General features: G+C 36.3%; 2 protein-coding genes across 2 annotated transcripts; one reads left to right on the top strand and one right to left on the bottom strand.

Annotated features, from left to right (window-relative positions):
- Positions 1–203: 203 nt before the first annotated feature.
- LOC121259243 (nodulation receptor kinase-like) lies at positions 204–10,784 on the top strand. The gene is made up of 15 exons (XM_041160751.1): positions 204–788; positions 1,360–1,888; positions 2,389–2,855; positions 3,003–3,153; positions 3,336–3,407; positions 3,519–3,587; positions 4,352–4,423; positions 4,494–4,565; positions 4,655–4,830; positions 5,303–5,529; positions 5,930–6,056; positions 6,133–6,201; positions 6,931–7,123; positions 9,663–9,795; positions 10,177–10,784. The coding sequence occupies exons 1-15, from the start codon at positions 695–697 to the stop codon at positions 10,525–10,527; spliced, it is 2,802 nt and encodes a 933-aa protein (XP_041016685.1). The 5' UTR covers positions 204–694; the 3' UTR covers positions 10,528–10,784.
- Positions 10,785–13,653: 2,869 nt separating this feature from the next.
- LOC121259242 (protein BRICK 1) lies at positions 13,654–14,435 on the bottom strand. Its single transcript, XM_041160749.1, has 2 exons — positions 14,111–14,435; positions 13,654–13,904 (listed from the first exon to the last, which is right to left on the bottom strand). Exons 1-2 carry the CDS (start codon positions 14,241–14,243, stop codon positions 13,780–13,782), a joined length of 258 nt encoding a protein of 85 aa, XP_041016683.1. The 5' UTR covers positions 14,244–14,435; the 3' UTR covers positions 13,654–13,779.
- Between the last annotated feature and the right edge of the window lie 1,753 nt (positions 14,436–16,188).

Raw genomic sequence — 16,188 nt, forward strand, 5'->3', positions numbered from 1 at the left:
AAAAGACACAGAGCGGGACGAAGGTGGGCCGATGAAGAGTTGCTCCACCTTATTATTTTAAACAGTATTAGTTAAATATATTTGATTAACTATTCCCACCAACTTAAAAAAAGAAAAAATATTGTTTAAAATATAATATATGTATCTATGAACGATTACACATTAACAAAATTGATCATTATTAAATTTGAATTATTCTAAATCAAGGTCTCCCTCTCTCTCTCCCCGATCTCTCTCTTCTTCCTACCTGATCTCCAGTGATCATTCCCACATTTGAAGTCAAACCCATGTTGCAAAATCTCTTCTTACGAGAACCTTGTTTTCTTCTTATGCCCTTTTGTCGCTGCGGGGCTCTATAACGATTCCCTTGTGCAGAACCTGTACTCAGGAGCCATTATTCTTTGTCTGTAAACGAAAAACCCTGTACCCGGCCAGTTTCTTTGTTTACACGTTAGAATGTCTTGGTAATGATCAAGAAGCCTTTTTGTTCCCTCTTAACTAGCTACCAGAATTCTGGGTAATCTGGCCAAGTTGAACAAGACCGTGGAGCCTAGCTAGCTCTAAGTGAAGAAGGATTGAATTCCTGGATTTCAGAAAGATTTTGCATGGTAGGTAGCGGAAGTTGAAAAGTTTCTTTGTCTGGATATGAGCTTGACAACCCAATGGGGAGTCTTCCGGCCTTCAAGATAAGACGATGATGGGGGGATCGGATAACTGGATTTTGAAACTGGTTGAGTGTTTTATCCTTTTCCTCTTCATACTTGTTCAATCAACTTGTGCACAAGAAGGTTAGTATATGTGTGTGTGCGCAACCGTTTTAATATCAGATCATAAAGGATGACTACTTTGTTGACAAGTTTTTCTTGTATTATTTTCTTAGGGTTTCAGATCAGTATAAATGCAATAAGTTTGAGGAAAATTAATCTCATCCAGTTTTGATATGAAACCTTGAGATATTCGAGGATGAATAATGACCCATCTCTCAGTTTTTTCATGTCATCTAACAAAGGGTGGATCTTGCTAAATATTGATGTGTTTTTTCAATTCATTTGTTGAATGTCAAACATTCAAGGATTAGGCAAAGTCATGAGCTCAAGGTTAATTATTCGCTAGATCCAAGTGCCAATGATTCCAATTATTATTAAATATAGCCAGATCACAGCTTGGCAAGGCTGGGGAAATTGTACTAAGAGAAATTTAGTTGCATGTTTCTATTTAGTCTAGGATGATCGATCTAAACAAATTAGACTAATTACGTTGACCCTGCAGATCATCATAATTTGGTGATATTTGCTTGAATTGCTTTATATGCTAAGTCTTGCTAATTAAGCCGCCCACAACATAATTCTTTTCATGCAGAATTTGTGAGCATAGCATGCTGCGCAGACTCAAACTTCAACGACCAAAACATAAATATAAATTGGACAACAGATAATAGCTGGTTCCCTAATAGAACTGGTTGCCGAAGTGTAGTAGAAGAGGGACTGGGGAATCATGAGGGATATGTCATGAAAGCCCGAATATTCACCATAGATTCAGGGAAGAGATGTTATAATTTGACAACAATTGAGGAGCAAGACTACCTAGTAAGGGCTACATTTCTTTTTGCTGATTCACTTAACATAACTTTGGACACATCCTTCGATGTTTTGGTTGGTGTCACCCCAATCGGTCGAGTGAACTCGTCCAAGAACTTGGAAGTGGAAGGGATTTTTAGAGCTGCCAAGGACCATATTGACTTTTGCTTAGAGAAGGTGAAGGGAGATCCTTACATTTCAAAGCTTGAACTAAGGCCTCTGAAAAATTTGAACTATCTGAAGGAGATCATTTCTCCTAGTGTTTTGAAAGTGATTAGTAGAATTGATGTGGGAGGAGGAGCTGCTATCAGGTATGCTTCTACTTTCTTTAAAGGCAACTAGCCAAGGTACTATAATGCAAATAAAAACTAATTGGTGATCTTAAAGAATATATCAGTCACAGCTGTAACTTCGCTTTTATTAATGAATAAAGTCTATTTCCCATTAAAAAAAAAATACAAGACCATTATATTTAAGTGTATTAAAGAACAACCATGGAGTACGTAAGCGTCGTGCAGTCACTTTGAAAAATAGTGAGATTCACTATTAAAAAAATAATTTTTTTTATGTAAATCTCGTATTTATTTAATTTTTTCAAAGTAATTATACGGCACTTTTGTACTCGCGACTGTAACTATCATTTCTCTATGAAATAAGAACGGTTTGGCTTTTGCAAAATCAATTGTTTCTTCATTTTCTGAATCCAGCCACTACATATACTAGCTAGCTAGTCAGGGAAAACCCCCTACTTTTTCGTTGACCAAATGTCCAACTCACATGCCAATGTTTGAGATCTGCAAATTAATTTCAGGTACCCAGTGGACGAAAGTGACAGAATTTGGAAACCATTAGAAAATTCACCACCCCCAGTGACGAACCTTTCCAGCTTTCCGAACGACAAAGCTAACAATGTGACGGCACCTAATTTGAAAGTCCTCCAGACAGCTCTAAACCATTCCGAGAGATTGGAGTTCCGCGAAGATCTCGACAAACATCACTCTGATTACCGTGTGATCCTCTACTTCCTTGAGCTCAACGGCAGTGTTAAATCTGGGGAAAGGGTGTTTGATATTTACATTAACAATGATAAATTAAGGCAGAATTTTGATATATTGGCTAATGGGTCCAACTATAAGGAGGTTGCTTTGGATGTTAAAGCAAATGGGTCTCTTAATATGACTTTGGTCAAGGCCTCAGCTGGTATCTTTGGGCCCATTTGCAATGCCTATGAAATCTTGCAGGTGCACCCATGGGTGCAAGAGACTAATCAGAAAGATGGTGAGTTCAATTTAAAAGCATGTAATTTCTAGTTATACAGCTTATTCTTGGTTTCTTCTGTTTGTGCAATGATGGAACACTTTCTTTATAACTAATAGAGCACTCCTTTTTGGGTTCTCTCTCTCTAAAAAGATTTTATTTCTTCAGTGGATGTGGCTTTGAACGTGAGGAATGAGTTACTGGCATCTAACCAAGAGAATGAACTGTTGAAAAGTTGGTCTGGAGATCCATGTCTTCCAAACCCCTGGCATGGTTTGGGTTGTGATCCCTATAATGGTTCATTTATCATCACCAGTTTGTAAGCCCCCTTCATTTGAAATGTGTCAGTTGTTATATGGAAAACATGGTCTGCGCCTAATTCCATGTTCTTCTATTTCACAGATCTTTATTTTTGGTTTTATGGGTACCTTTCGGCTATTTTCTTGAAAGGGTCACTATTTTTGTTGATTTGGTAGTGTTTAATATCACACTTTCTTCCAGGGATCTTTCTTCAAGTAAACTTCGAGGGTCAATCCCTCCCAGTATCGCCGAACTGGCCAAATTAAAAACACTGTACGGTTCACACTGCTGTCTTCTATCGAGTTGTCCATGTTTTTCTGACTTAAAAAGTATTTAGGACTATTGTTTCTTATTACATTGATATGACGTGTTTGTTTTATGTAGGAATCTGAGCTACAACTGTTTCAATGGCAGTATTCCAGAGCTTCCTGTTCTTTCCGTGCTAGAGTCAATGTAAGCTTTTTTTGGGTTTCAAATCCAAATTTGAGCTATAGGAGATTCAATGCAGTCTTTGAATCCCGAAAGCTCTGCTGATTAAACATTACCTCCAGATGGAGATGAAATTAAGAAAGCATTATATATATATATATATATATATCCACTATTGACATGATCATGATCATCTTGTCTGCAATTCTGATGAATTTATACAAAATTGCATGAGCAGAGGATAGATATTTTACGCTGTCACGACAACGGATCCTATGCATATTCTCATAATTTACAGTTCTGTTTTCAGAGACCAATGTCCTATTTGATTTCTGCCTCAGTCTACAAACAAAGATAGAAATGTCATTGCTTCATGTAATCATTAAATATAAAAGGCTTTTCCTTTTTTCTTTTTTTTTTTTTTAATAATGTATCACAAGTCCACAACTTTTTTCAATTTCTCATAAATAGTACTAAATTCATCTTAACATCCAAATACATCTAAATTTATTTTAGATGGACCCCACATAACTCATTCCTCCTACTCAACTTACTACTATTCATAAAGAATTCAACTTAGCTCAACATCCAAACGCAGCCTAAAAAGGGTGTTATATGGATGTGCAATGAAAGTCAAATACTTTGGGAGAGATGTTCTGCAGATATCTTAATCTCTATTCTTCCTTCATTTAGATGCTAGTTAGTACAATGAGTGACTGCTACAACAGTAGTTCTCCATGTAAAAAATACCATGTTTAATTTATTGATTGATTTACAATAATGAACAGGGACATCAGACACAATCAGCTTACAAGACAACCTCCAGAATCTCTTATCTCACTGCCACATTTACAATCACTGTAAGTTTCAAATTGACTTCTGTTTATGAATTATACTGCCATTCAGTCATTAACTATGTGCTTGCTCCAGATATTACGGGTGCAATTGTTATTTAGACAAAAAACTTCAACCCAGCTTCAACGAATCAAGACTTCGTACAGAGTATGAGCTCTAATATGTATATGAACTGATACAATTGCGTACAAAAGAAACAGAAAAATCAGGAATCTGATATTTGAATCTATTTTCAGCTCTGGAAGATGTGATTCTGAAGGACGAACACATACACCAGTAATCGTCATTGGCATCGTTGCATGTGGATCATTTCTATTTACCATTGTAGTTGGAATCGTTTTTGTTTGCATTTACAGACGAAGATTAAGGCACAGGGGAGGATTTGATAATAAAGAACAGCATATGGTTGAGAGTGAGTATACGAATCTTTTCTCTGGTCATTGATATTCATTCAAGTCTGGAATCTTGTGGGGGAGCTGGTAAATAAAAGTATAAAACAGGATCTAATGCATAACCGAAGATCTCATCCTCCAAATAATATATAAATGAAAAATCTTATCCTCTAGCTATAAATAATGAAGGCCTGAGCATGAATGAGAATCACGAAATCCCATCTAACACACAAGGGGATGACTACAAAGTAATGGATTTATTAGGCCATCCTCAAAGATCATAAATCCAGATGGAAGACAATTGTCTTCCAGGTTATACACGATTCATAAGGACCACTTGCTACATTAACGTTGTTCACTCGAGCGTAAATAATAGACAATGTTAGTCAGGTAAGCACAATTTAGATTGTCAGAATAGTCGAGGTCAAGTTTCAGCAGTATATGTTGCTTTGTGAATCATATTTTTCTAACAAGTTCACCTAAAATATGCAGATATACTTATCTACCTACCCAGCAAAGATGATATCAGTACAAAGTCAATAGCTATTGAGAAGTTTACACTGGCATCCATAGAGGCTGCCACCGAGAAGTACAAAACCTTGATAGGCGAAGGGGGATTTGGGTCGGTTTTCCATGGCATGCTACTTGAGGGCCAGGAAGTGGCAGTAAAGGTTCGGTCAGCAGAATCTACTCAGGGAACCCGGGAATTTGAGAACGAGGTAAACAGTCTATTTTCATGTATATGAATTCTTATCATAACTTTTTATATTCTGTGCAAAAACAAGAAAGTTAGACATGTAAACATGATTCGGCCATTTTCTGCATGAGTCATGGAAATGCAAAGCATTCAATTTGTTGTCACTTTGCCCCTCCCCTCTCCCTTCACCTTATCATCCTTTACAAGAAATTCTGGTGACTAACTGCACTACTGCAATGGCTATGCTTTTGATCGAGAAAAATGGAATATAGTTAGTTCTTCTGTTTGTACTATGTTGTTTCCCCAATCACTATGGGTTCAACCAAATATTCAATTATGACTTCCTTTTGGAGGTTAGATTTATGAATTTAACCTGCTTGAAAATTTTGCCAGCTGACAACTCTTAACAATGTATTTGACAGCTAAACCTGCTCTCAGAGATTCGACATGAGAACCTGGTGCCTCTTCTTGGTTATTGTAGTGAAAATGACCAACAAATTCTTGTTTATCCTTTTATGTCTAATGGCTCCCTACAAGATCGTCTCTATGGTACTTAATGATCATTGATTCTTTTAGATGATATCAACTGACATTCCTAAGTCTCTAATCACCAGTTTGTTCACAGGGGATGCAGCAAAAAGGAAAACTCTGGACTGGCCAACCAGACTTTCTATTGCTCTAGGTGCTGCTAGAGGCAAGTAAAATGGATTGTTCAGTTTTCTTATTTTTACTTGTCAAAAAATAATTTTATTGTCCTAATTTACAAGAAAGTAAAGAGAAGATGCAAAGGAAATCTTAATGTACAGATAAGCAATGGAAATTGGCAACGCAAGCGGTACCCTTTATCAGGTACTGTCTGATGTTTAACCTAAGAGACACAAGTGGTGGAGAAGGGCTACCCTTATTGTCTAATCTACCGGATAAGAAAGATAATAAAAGTATGACATGATTACTAAACGAACAATGCTTCAGTGATTATTGAGTGGCTATTAAGTATGCTGGACAAAGTCATAATCTCTAGAAAGGGGTCTATCATGGATGAAAATAACTCCTAGGGATTGGCTCAAGTGGTAGAGGATTTGGTTTTGGCGGTATGCTCCCTCTAGGTCTAATGTTCGAATCCTATTGGGTGCAAATAATTTCTATGAACAATCAGATTGGGAGAACTTCCTTTTTGTAGGAAACTCATTGCCGAGAGCCTATGCACCCTTGGGATTAATCGAGACTTTGTTCTTGGACACCCAGTGCCAATAAAAAAAAAAACGAAAACAAAATCCCTGACCTCCTTGCTTCTCAAAATTGCTTGGATTGTTTTGTTTTTTGCTTGTTTTGCTTGTTTGTAGAAAATAGATTGAGGAAGATATTTCTAATTTCCTTTTTGATTGTTTGGTTGGTTGTTTGAAATGCCTATTGCGTTATTCAGGTTTGCAATATCTTCACACGTTTGCTGGGCGTTGCATAATACATAGAGATGTAAAATCAAGCAATATACTCTTGGATCATACAATGTGCGCAAAGGTTGCAGACTTTGGTTTCTCAAAGTACGCTCCTCAGGAAGGGGACAGTGGTGTTATTTCTCTGGAAGTGAGAGGAACAGCTGGTTACCTAGATCCAGAGTGAGTCTGATATCTGCATGTTTCATAGACTAGTTTTTATTTGAAATATATATATATATATATTTATATATATATATATATATTGTTTTGATTTAAATTTCAAATATTAACCACTTGTTCACTTTTGTTACTGTGATCGACCAATTTGGTTTTACGGAATTTTTTTTTTTTTTTGATAATTAATAAGAAATTTTATTTCCAAAGATAGGCAAATCTCAAGTACACACGACCTATACAAAGTAAATACCTACATCTCTTTAAAAACAAAATAAAAGCTAATACAAATTCAGGAAGTTATTATCATCCATTACAAGAGTTTTAGCCCACAAACACAAAGTACTAAAGAAAAAATTCCTAAGTTCTCTTAACGAACGTTCTTTGTCTTCAAAGTATCTCACATTCCTTTGGAGCCAGAGACACCACATCAGACATGAAGTAATCATTCCATATATCAGCAGCATTCTTTCTTCCCTTTAATCCACACCAACTTGAAAGTAGATCCATCACATCCTTAGGCATCATCCAAAGTAAACCTGTCCGATTAGAAACCTCATTCCACAAAGACATGGCCACTTCACAGTGAAGAAAAAGATGATTAAAAGATTCTCCATCCTTCTTGCACATGACACACCAATCAGCTATGCACATACTTTTCCCCCTAAGATTATTAGTGGTCAAAACTTTGCCAAGAGATACCACCCAACTCAAAAAAGCCACCTTGGTAGGTACCTTCACTCTCCAAAAATTTTTCCAAGGAAACTCACAGCTCCCGTGACAGGTTAAAATTCTGTAAAAAGAAGAAACTGAGAACTTGGAATTTCCTACATGAACCCACAGAATACTATACTCCCTTCCCAGCATCACCTTTGAACTATAAAGTCTTCCCAAAAAAGCGGTAGCACCATTCACTTCCCAATCATTGGCGTCTCTAAGAAAGTCAACAATCCACATGAGAAAGAATGTTCCACAGCTGCATTTTGATCCCTTACATCAACAATGTTTTTCCAGAAGGCATTTCTTTCCATATGATATCTCCAAAGCTATTTCCCAAGTAGTGCTCTATTAAACAACCTCAAATTTTTTTATCCCCAAACCACCACATGAAATCAGTTAACAAACCTTGTTCCAACTAATCAAATGAAACATTTTTTCTTCTCCTTTACCACCCCACAAAAAATTCCAATACAAACTCTCAATTCTTTTTTTTACCCTTGCCGGCAATGGGAAAAGAGAGAAAATAAGTAGAAAGATTTGACAAAATACTCTTTATCAATGTTAATCTTCCCCCTTTAGACAAGTAAAGCATTTTCTAACCCGCTAATCTCTTTTCAATTTTCTCAATCACCCTATCCCAAATAGTAATTGATTTATGCGAAGCTCCCAATGGAAGACCGAGATATCTCATAGGAAGCGAAGAAATCCTGCAACCCAATATATTGGCCAGATCTGAAATATTCTGAATGGAACCCACAAGAACAATTTCAGATTTAGATAAATTAACTCTTAACCCCGAGACAGCTTCAAAACACAGCAGTAATGCTCTTAAAGCACGAAGATGAACAGTATTGGGCTCACTAAATATCGAAGTATCATCAGCAAATAATAAATGAGACACTTTTAAACAATTTCAGTACTCATCACCCACCACAAAACCTAGCATAAAGTTACCATCCACAGCCTTCTCAATCATTCTACTCAAAGCATCCATAATCATAACAAAAAGGAAGGGAGAAATGGGATCACTTTGTCTCAAGCCACCCGACCTGTTAAAGAATCCAACTGGAGAACCATTCACCAAAATTGAAAATCTCGACGATGAAATACAGTGCTTAATCCACAAACACCATTTTTCTCCAAAACCATATCTCCTAAGCAAATAGAAAAGGAATTTCCAACTAACATAGTCATAAGCCTTTTCCATGTCTAATTTAATTAAAATTCCAGCTTCCCCCATTTTAATTCTACTCTCTAAACATTCATTTGCAATTAATACAGAGTCTAGGATTTGTCTCCCCCTTACAAAAGCATTTTGAGATTTCACAATAATCCTCTCCATCATGTTACTTAAGCGCTTGGCCAGCACCTTTGAAATGACTTTATGCACTCTATTAACCAAACTAATAGGCCGAAAATCTCTCATCTCCACAGCCCCTACCTTTTTCGGAATGAGTGCAATGAAAGTCGCATTAAAACTTTTCTCAAATCTCATATATGAATGAAATTCAACAAACACCTTCATGATATCTTCTCGCACAATGTCCCAGCATGCTTGAAAAAATGCCACTGAGAACCCATCCGGGCCCGGAGCCTTATCCCTATCCATATCCCTAACAACATCAAGAACTTCTTCTTCAAACTCTCCCTCCAACCATTCAGCTTCAAACTGATCAATAGAATCAAAACATAGAAGCATATGGAAGGCTTCAAACTGTGCCAACCGTGGAACATTTTTCCAGTTCATCCTGGAGTTGGTCTTAATGTATCAAACGGTTCAATTGTACCCATAGAGAAACTTTACCATGGTCTTAATGTCATTCAGGTACTATACGACCCAGCAGTTGTCTGTAAAAAGTGATGTCTTCAGCTTTGGTGTGGTTCTACTTGAAATTGTAACCGGTCGTGAGCCTCTCAACATACACAGGCCACGCAATGAATGGAGCTTGGTTGAATGGGTATGGTCCAATTTAACGCTCTCTAGCTTCTAAGAATTTGATATCATAAGCTGCTCTTTTAGATCTCTATAGCGTTACAGAACACTTCCACACCATATGATGCCTAAAAAATTTGTTACTCCATGGAATTCTTACTTTACATTTAGAAAAATGTTGTTCTTCATTCTGAGTTCCAGCAACGTCAAATAAACCAGTTAACATATCCTATTTAAGTGTTATGTCATGTTAAGTGTTGAGTTATAAAGACTTGCCACATCAGTTGATGTAACTGGAGATAATAAAATTCAAAATGAAAAGTAGCACATTTATCCCCATGGATCCAAGACCAGCTGACCTAGTAAGTGTGGATGAAGTCTAATAGTGGAGCATCTTTGCATGCAGGCCACACCCTATCTAAGAGATCAAAAGATTGACGAAATCGTGGACCCTAGCATCAGGGGTGGGTACCATGCAGAGGCAATGTGGAGAGTTGTGGAAGCGGCACAGTCATGTATTGAGACCAGTGCTGCTTATCGGCCATTCATGGCTAATATTGTCCGGGAGCTGGAGGATGCTTTGATCATAGAGAACAATGCATCTGAATACATGAAGTCCATAGACAGTTTGGGAACTTCCAACTCCAATCGCTTCTCTGTTGTCATGGACAAAAGAATTGCTCTACCACCCATGTCAACTCCATCAGAACCGTCATCTATTATGACGCAACAACCCTCTCCTCCCCAGCCAAGATAGCAAGTACAATGAGTGAATATGATGTTTCATCAATATATGAATGGTGGAGTTTCCCTTTTTCTTCCATAGTCCAACATGTATTGATATGTCAATGACTCAATGATGACCCTTCTAGTTACATCATATGCTAATGATAAAAGGAAAAATGAGGATGATCCTCCAATACTCTAGCTTATGAATCTTGCTGTTTATTCGACATTCATTAGGTTGTAAAACTCAAGAGAGTTGAATTTATGCTAAAATGCTATTGAAGAACATATGGACATTGCACAAGTATGAGTTCAGCATATCTTGCCAAAAATCAGATGGGTCGTTTATCCTGGGAGTTGATGAATGTTCATAGACCTGGAAAGCCAAATAATTCATGCAAGACAGGCTAGCTAAACATTCATTGAGTTGACTCAACCCCATTAAATCTGTATGGTACCTGCACCATAGATTTATACTGCTAGAGCTCGACCCAACAACTGATAAAAATAATGAGTCCCGCAATAAACTCTGGAACAAAATATTACCCTGGCACTCACCACCTTGCTGGATAAGAATATCAAGTAGTCTATAATAATACGCTCCTGTTTTTTTCACTCTTTAATCAAATACCTTGCTGGATAAGAATATCAAGTAGTCTATAATAATACGCTCCTGTTTTTTTCACTCTTTAATCAAATGGTCCTACCTACACTCAGTATTTAGGTTACTTGAAGAAGGTAACCTTTCCCTTTCCCAAACAACATTGGTCCCTGGACTCAATGGCCTACTAGAACGAGAGCTGGAAATTGAAAAGAAGAAAGCCCATATAGATATAGATACATGTATCTATAAGATAGGAGGAAACTAACTCTTCAAAACAAATGACTGATCAATTTCAGTAATAAGGTCGTAGTCAACTTATTGAGTTGGTGGTTGGGGCTATGCAGTACATGCTCTGCACAAAAAATAGCCTGTACGAAGTTAAGAATAATGCCCCCAAATTTGTTAAAGTTCGAAAATTAAGATTTGGATTAGTGATGACCATTAACAAGAATGTTTTTTTTTGTTTGAAGATTTTGATATAATTTTTTTTTTAGAAGTGCTTGAAGATTTTGATATAATAACAGAAGGTTGGACACAATATGCTTTTATGACGAAGACTAATATGAAAAGGTGGTACTAACTAGTAACTACGGACAGACAGAGAATTATCGGCAATGAAGGCTGATGACTGCAACAGGAAAGAGAGATGTGGCCCATGAGAAACCATAGATAAAAGTTAATTAAGAAATCAGCAGAAGAAGACTTATTTAGCTAAACCCAAACATAGACAACACTTTATTCAGTTTATTGGGTATTTAGTATTAATCCTATCAATGATAAACCACAAAGGAATCCAGTACGTTTCTGAATCCACGACCTCATCCTATATTTTGCTATTCTTACAGTGGGAGGATCGGTTATTTGAAGTAGAACCATTGGCAGAATGCTTATTGCGTTGAGCTATATTTAAATTTATTTTTCTATCAACAAACATCTAGATGCCCCTGAATTTCCAAAATGATCTCAATGGTGCATTATTGCTTGTTTCGCAAGCCTAAACTAATAAGATGTTGTGAATTTAATCCCTTGATTAACATTCTCACGTCCATCCTAAAGAAGTGGGGATTCAATACGGGAACCATTCATCTTAACAATGTCTAAAGCTGAAAAAAAAAAAAAAAAAAGAGAGAGAGAGAAGTTAATCTAATCAAATTAATTAATATTCTAACATTTCCCCTCATGTGTAGACCAAACATGCCCAAACTGATAGAAAAGAGTGAATTTGATCATTTAATCAATATTTTTTTTTTATAAGTAGATAATATTATTAATAAAAATAGGCATAGCCCAAGTACACAAGATGATATACAAGAGATAAGACCTATCTAGGTCGAAGTAGAGGAAATAAGAAAATCATGAAAACTCAAGCCATTAAAATCTAAAGCTATGGCCCATAGAAATAAAGTACAGAAAAACAACGCTCGAAGTTCCTCGAGTGACCGCTCCTTGTTTTTGAAAATCTGATCATTTCATTCTTGCCATATACACCACATGATGCAGATCGGGATCAGCTTCCACACCTCCTTAATTTGTGAGACACCTCTCGGGAGAGTCCAGCTAGCCAGTAGCTCAACCACTATTGCAGGCATTACATACGATAACTCCTTCCAGCTAAAAACTTCAATCCACAAGGCTCTAGTTGTCTCACAATGTAACAAGAGATGCTCTACTGTCTCCCCAGATTGCTTACACATACAACATCAGTCTAGGATGATGACCTTGCGCTTCCTCAGGTTATCGGTTGTCAAAATCTTCCCCAGGGCTGCTGTCCAAGTAAAGAAGACCGCTTTAGGAGGCGCCTTATTCCTCCAAATTTTCTTCCATGGGAGCTGGCTGTTTGGTAAAAGTATAAGGGACTTGTCGAAGGAGAGAACTGTGAAGGCACCCTTACCAACCAGTGTCCACCATAGCCTATCAACTTGTTGTCCATTCGGCACCACAGAATATAATAGGCTAAAGAAAGTCTCAAAGCTGTCTACTTCTCAATCTTGCGCCGCTCTACTAAACGTGACATTCCACTGAACTTAGTCCCCTGATCGAAGCATAAGGTCCGCCACTGAGGCTTCTTGATCACGTGCCACTCGGAATATAGCTTGAAAGGAATCCTTTAAGGCCTCATGCCCGCACCATTTGTCCCTCCAAAACTTTATCCGGGAACCCTCGCCCAACACTAATTTAGAATGGCGATTAAACACCCCCCACCCACGCCTGATGTGCTTCCAAACCCCCACTCCATCAGCCACACTTACCTCTCCGGTAGCCCCATTTAATCAATTTTATAAGGCTTTCCCTTATGTTGGGGCCCAAATTCCCACTCTATAAATAGGATCCATATATGTGAGATGTTTAACTCAAATGAGAGGATAACAATGTGATAGATTTAAACTTAGGACCACAATACCACCATAAATCACTCTTAACCCCAAAAGCCTAAAGTTTGAAAGGAACTAGTGATTAATCAATTAATCAACATTTTAACGCATAGATGAATCTGCACCGCTGACATATTCTAAAGATGGATTGAAGATCCTAAATATAGCATATACTCTATATAAGCATGAAAACGCTCGAGTATATTAGCTTCAAACAGAGATAATACAAGATATTTGTTCACGTTCACAATCAAGACAATATTATTCTTACAGAAGAGGCATATCGCAGCAGCAACAACAACAGACATCATGTAGCGAAAAGAGACTGATTGGCTGATGCAGTACCCACTTGGGCCTCAAGAAGTTCAAGACGCCGCTCGAGTGTGTCAAGCTTCTCATTCAACGATGCGAGTTTGCTCTTCGTTGTAGCCTCTGAAAGAGTATAAAAGCATAAGCTGCAGAGGTTGAATAACACCACCAACCCCAAAAAAATGGGCTGTGGAAATTCATTTCATTGGGGTTATAATGTACAAATCAATGCTATCCAACAATGAAATAATGAGCTACTCGAATCAACCCCAAAGCAGCAAATTTCAGTAGTAAAAGATAAAGGAAGGGAGGGATTATAAATCGGGTACCGAATTGGACAAGGAAATCAAAGAGGCGTCGAACATTGAGCGAAATGTGAGAGATGAACTCGCGGTTCTCCCAATCAGCTTGCACTGCTATCCCAACATTCACCGCATTTGTAATCCCTCCTGCCCTTGCCATCCTTCCCTTTTTTGTCTTTTGTCCTTTTCAGAGTCACTCGAACAGACTGTTTTTCAGGTTAAATTTGACTTTATTTTCCTTCACTTTCTTTCCAGCCAAACAGTCAACTAATGTCTAATATTACTGGATGGGCCAAAAGCTAGTCGGCTATGGCCCCCTCCAGGCGTTGCGCTTTAATGTCATTGAGTGCGCAAGCACTAGGGTGTATTCGGCCCGATTCCATCCGCTTTTTTACATATTTTAAAATCGAAGCGGAATATACAGGTTTTGAAATTTAAAAAATATACTGCACCGGTTATAATTTTAAGAGTTTTATTATATATAAGTAAATTTACGTATCAATCTGTGTATTAATATTGTTATTTTTATATTCTAAATTTAAATTAGTACTGTTTTCAATAAAATTTACTTTCTGACCAATCATATTGAATAAATATGCGTATTAATGCATAAAATCATTTATAATTAGATTTTTTCTAATTCTAAATCGATATTTCCAATTTTATCGGTTTTGGTCTCGTTTAAATCGGTTTTTCCGATTTATTAGTATATATATTAACCCCACGCCTATAACTTTTTCATAAAGTGTAGAAGTGTTTTTCATAAGATATGAAGTGATGAATAGTAGCTGATAAGAAAATTTTTTTTATATTATAATATATAATAATATAGTGATACTATATTATAGTATATTATAATATATATTATAATTATATTATAGACTATAGTAATATATTATAGTATATTATAATATATAGTGATATAGTATTAGTATAACTACTAATACAATAAATTGTAGTGATAATATATAATTAGTTATATAGGATTTTAAAATTTAAAATTATATTATTTAGTAATTTATTATATAATATAAAATTATTTTATATACAATTATATATATTATATGTAAAAAATATAATTTCAGGGCAACCAAGCTGCATCTCCTTCTCAAGATTATTCACCTTACTATCCAGTACAACTGATGGATTCTCAAGATCCGTTTGAACTGGAATTGGCAAATTATGATCCTCAGAATATGTGACTTGATCCTCAGAATATGTGACTCCAAAAAATTATTATCTGACTAAACATAAATTATTAAAATATTATCCTTCTAGAAAGTTATTCGTGACAGATTATTGTCCAGCAAAGCGACAAATAATTCTGTACAAGATTATGTGTTCTGTACTATGCTTGTTTTTAGCGTCGGCTGACACTGTTCTTGTCTTTAATGTCGGCCGGTACTGTGTTTCTCTTTAGCGTCGGCCGATACTGTTCTTATAACGGCCAGTACTGTTTATGTATTATTAGGGTTACTGTTTTAGTGTCTATATAAGGGGGTTCACGAGGTAAGAAGGGTATTCAGAATTTTCTAATCTGAAATCCCTTCCTTTCTCGCCCAATCCTCTCCAGTCTAGTCCTGTCCTCCTCTCTTTGTAAATCTTTCAATCGTCCTTCCCTCATGTCTTCAGCTTCCAACTCCTTTGAGAATTAATCTCCTTGTAAGTATTATATTCTTAATTGAAGAAGTTTATTTCATATCTCTTTTATTCAATATTTATTTCCTCATGCATAGGTCGGTTATACCGCCTGCCTTCTTTACTATCATGCATATGGCCGATCTTACCGCCTTTAATTTTTATTATTAATATCTTATTATTCTTATTATTCTACCTGTGATTTACGCCTTTGGTATCAGAGCCATTGGTGATAGTATTGTTATTGCTATTTTATTTCACTTATTGTTATTACTATCTTATTATTCTACTTGGGATTTACGCCTTTGTAATGATAATATATAATTAGTTATATAGGATTTTAAAATTTAAAATTATATTAATTAGTAATTTATCATATAATATAAAATTATTTTATATACAATTATATATATTATATATAAAAAATATAAAAAGATATTTTTTATAATATAAAAAATTAAAATATA

Source organism: Juglans microcarpa x Juglans regia, chromosome 4D (genome assembly GCF_004785595.1).
Source record: "Juglans microcarpa x Juglans regia isolate MS1-56 chromosome 4D, Jm3101_v1.0, whole genome shotgun sequence".
Lineage (NCBI taxonomy): Eukaryota > Viridiplantae > Streptophyta > Magnoliopsida > Fagales > Juglandaceae > Juglans > Juglans microcarpa x Juglans regia.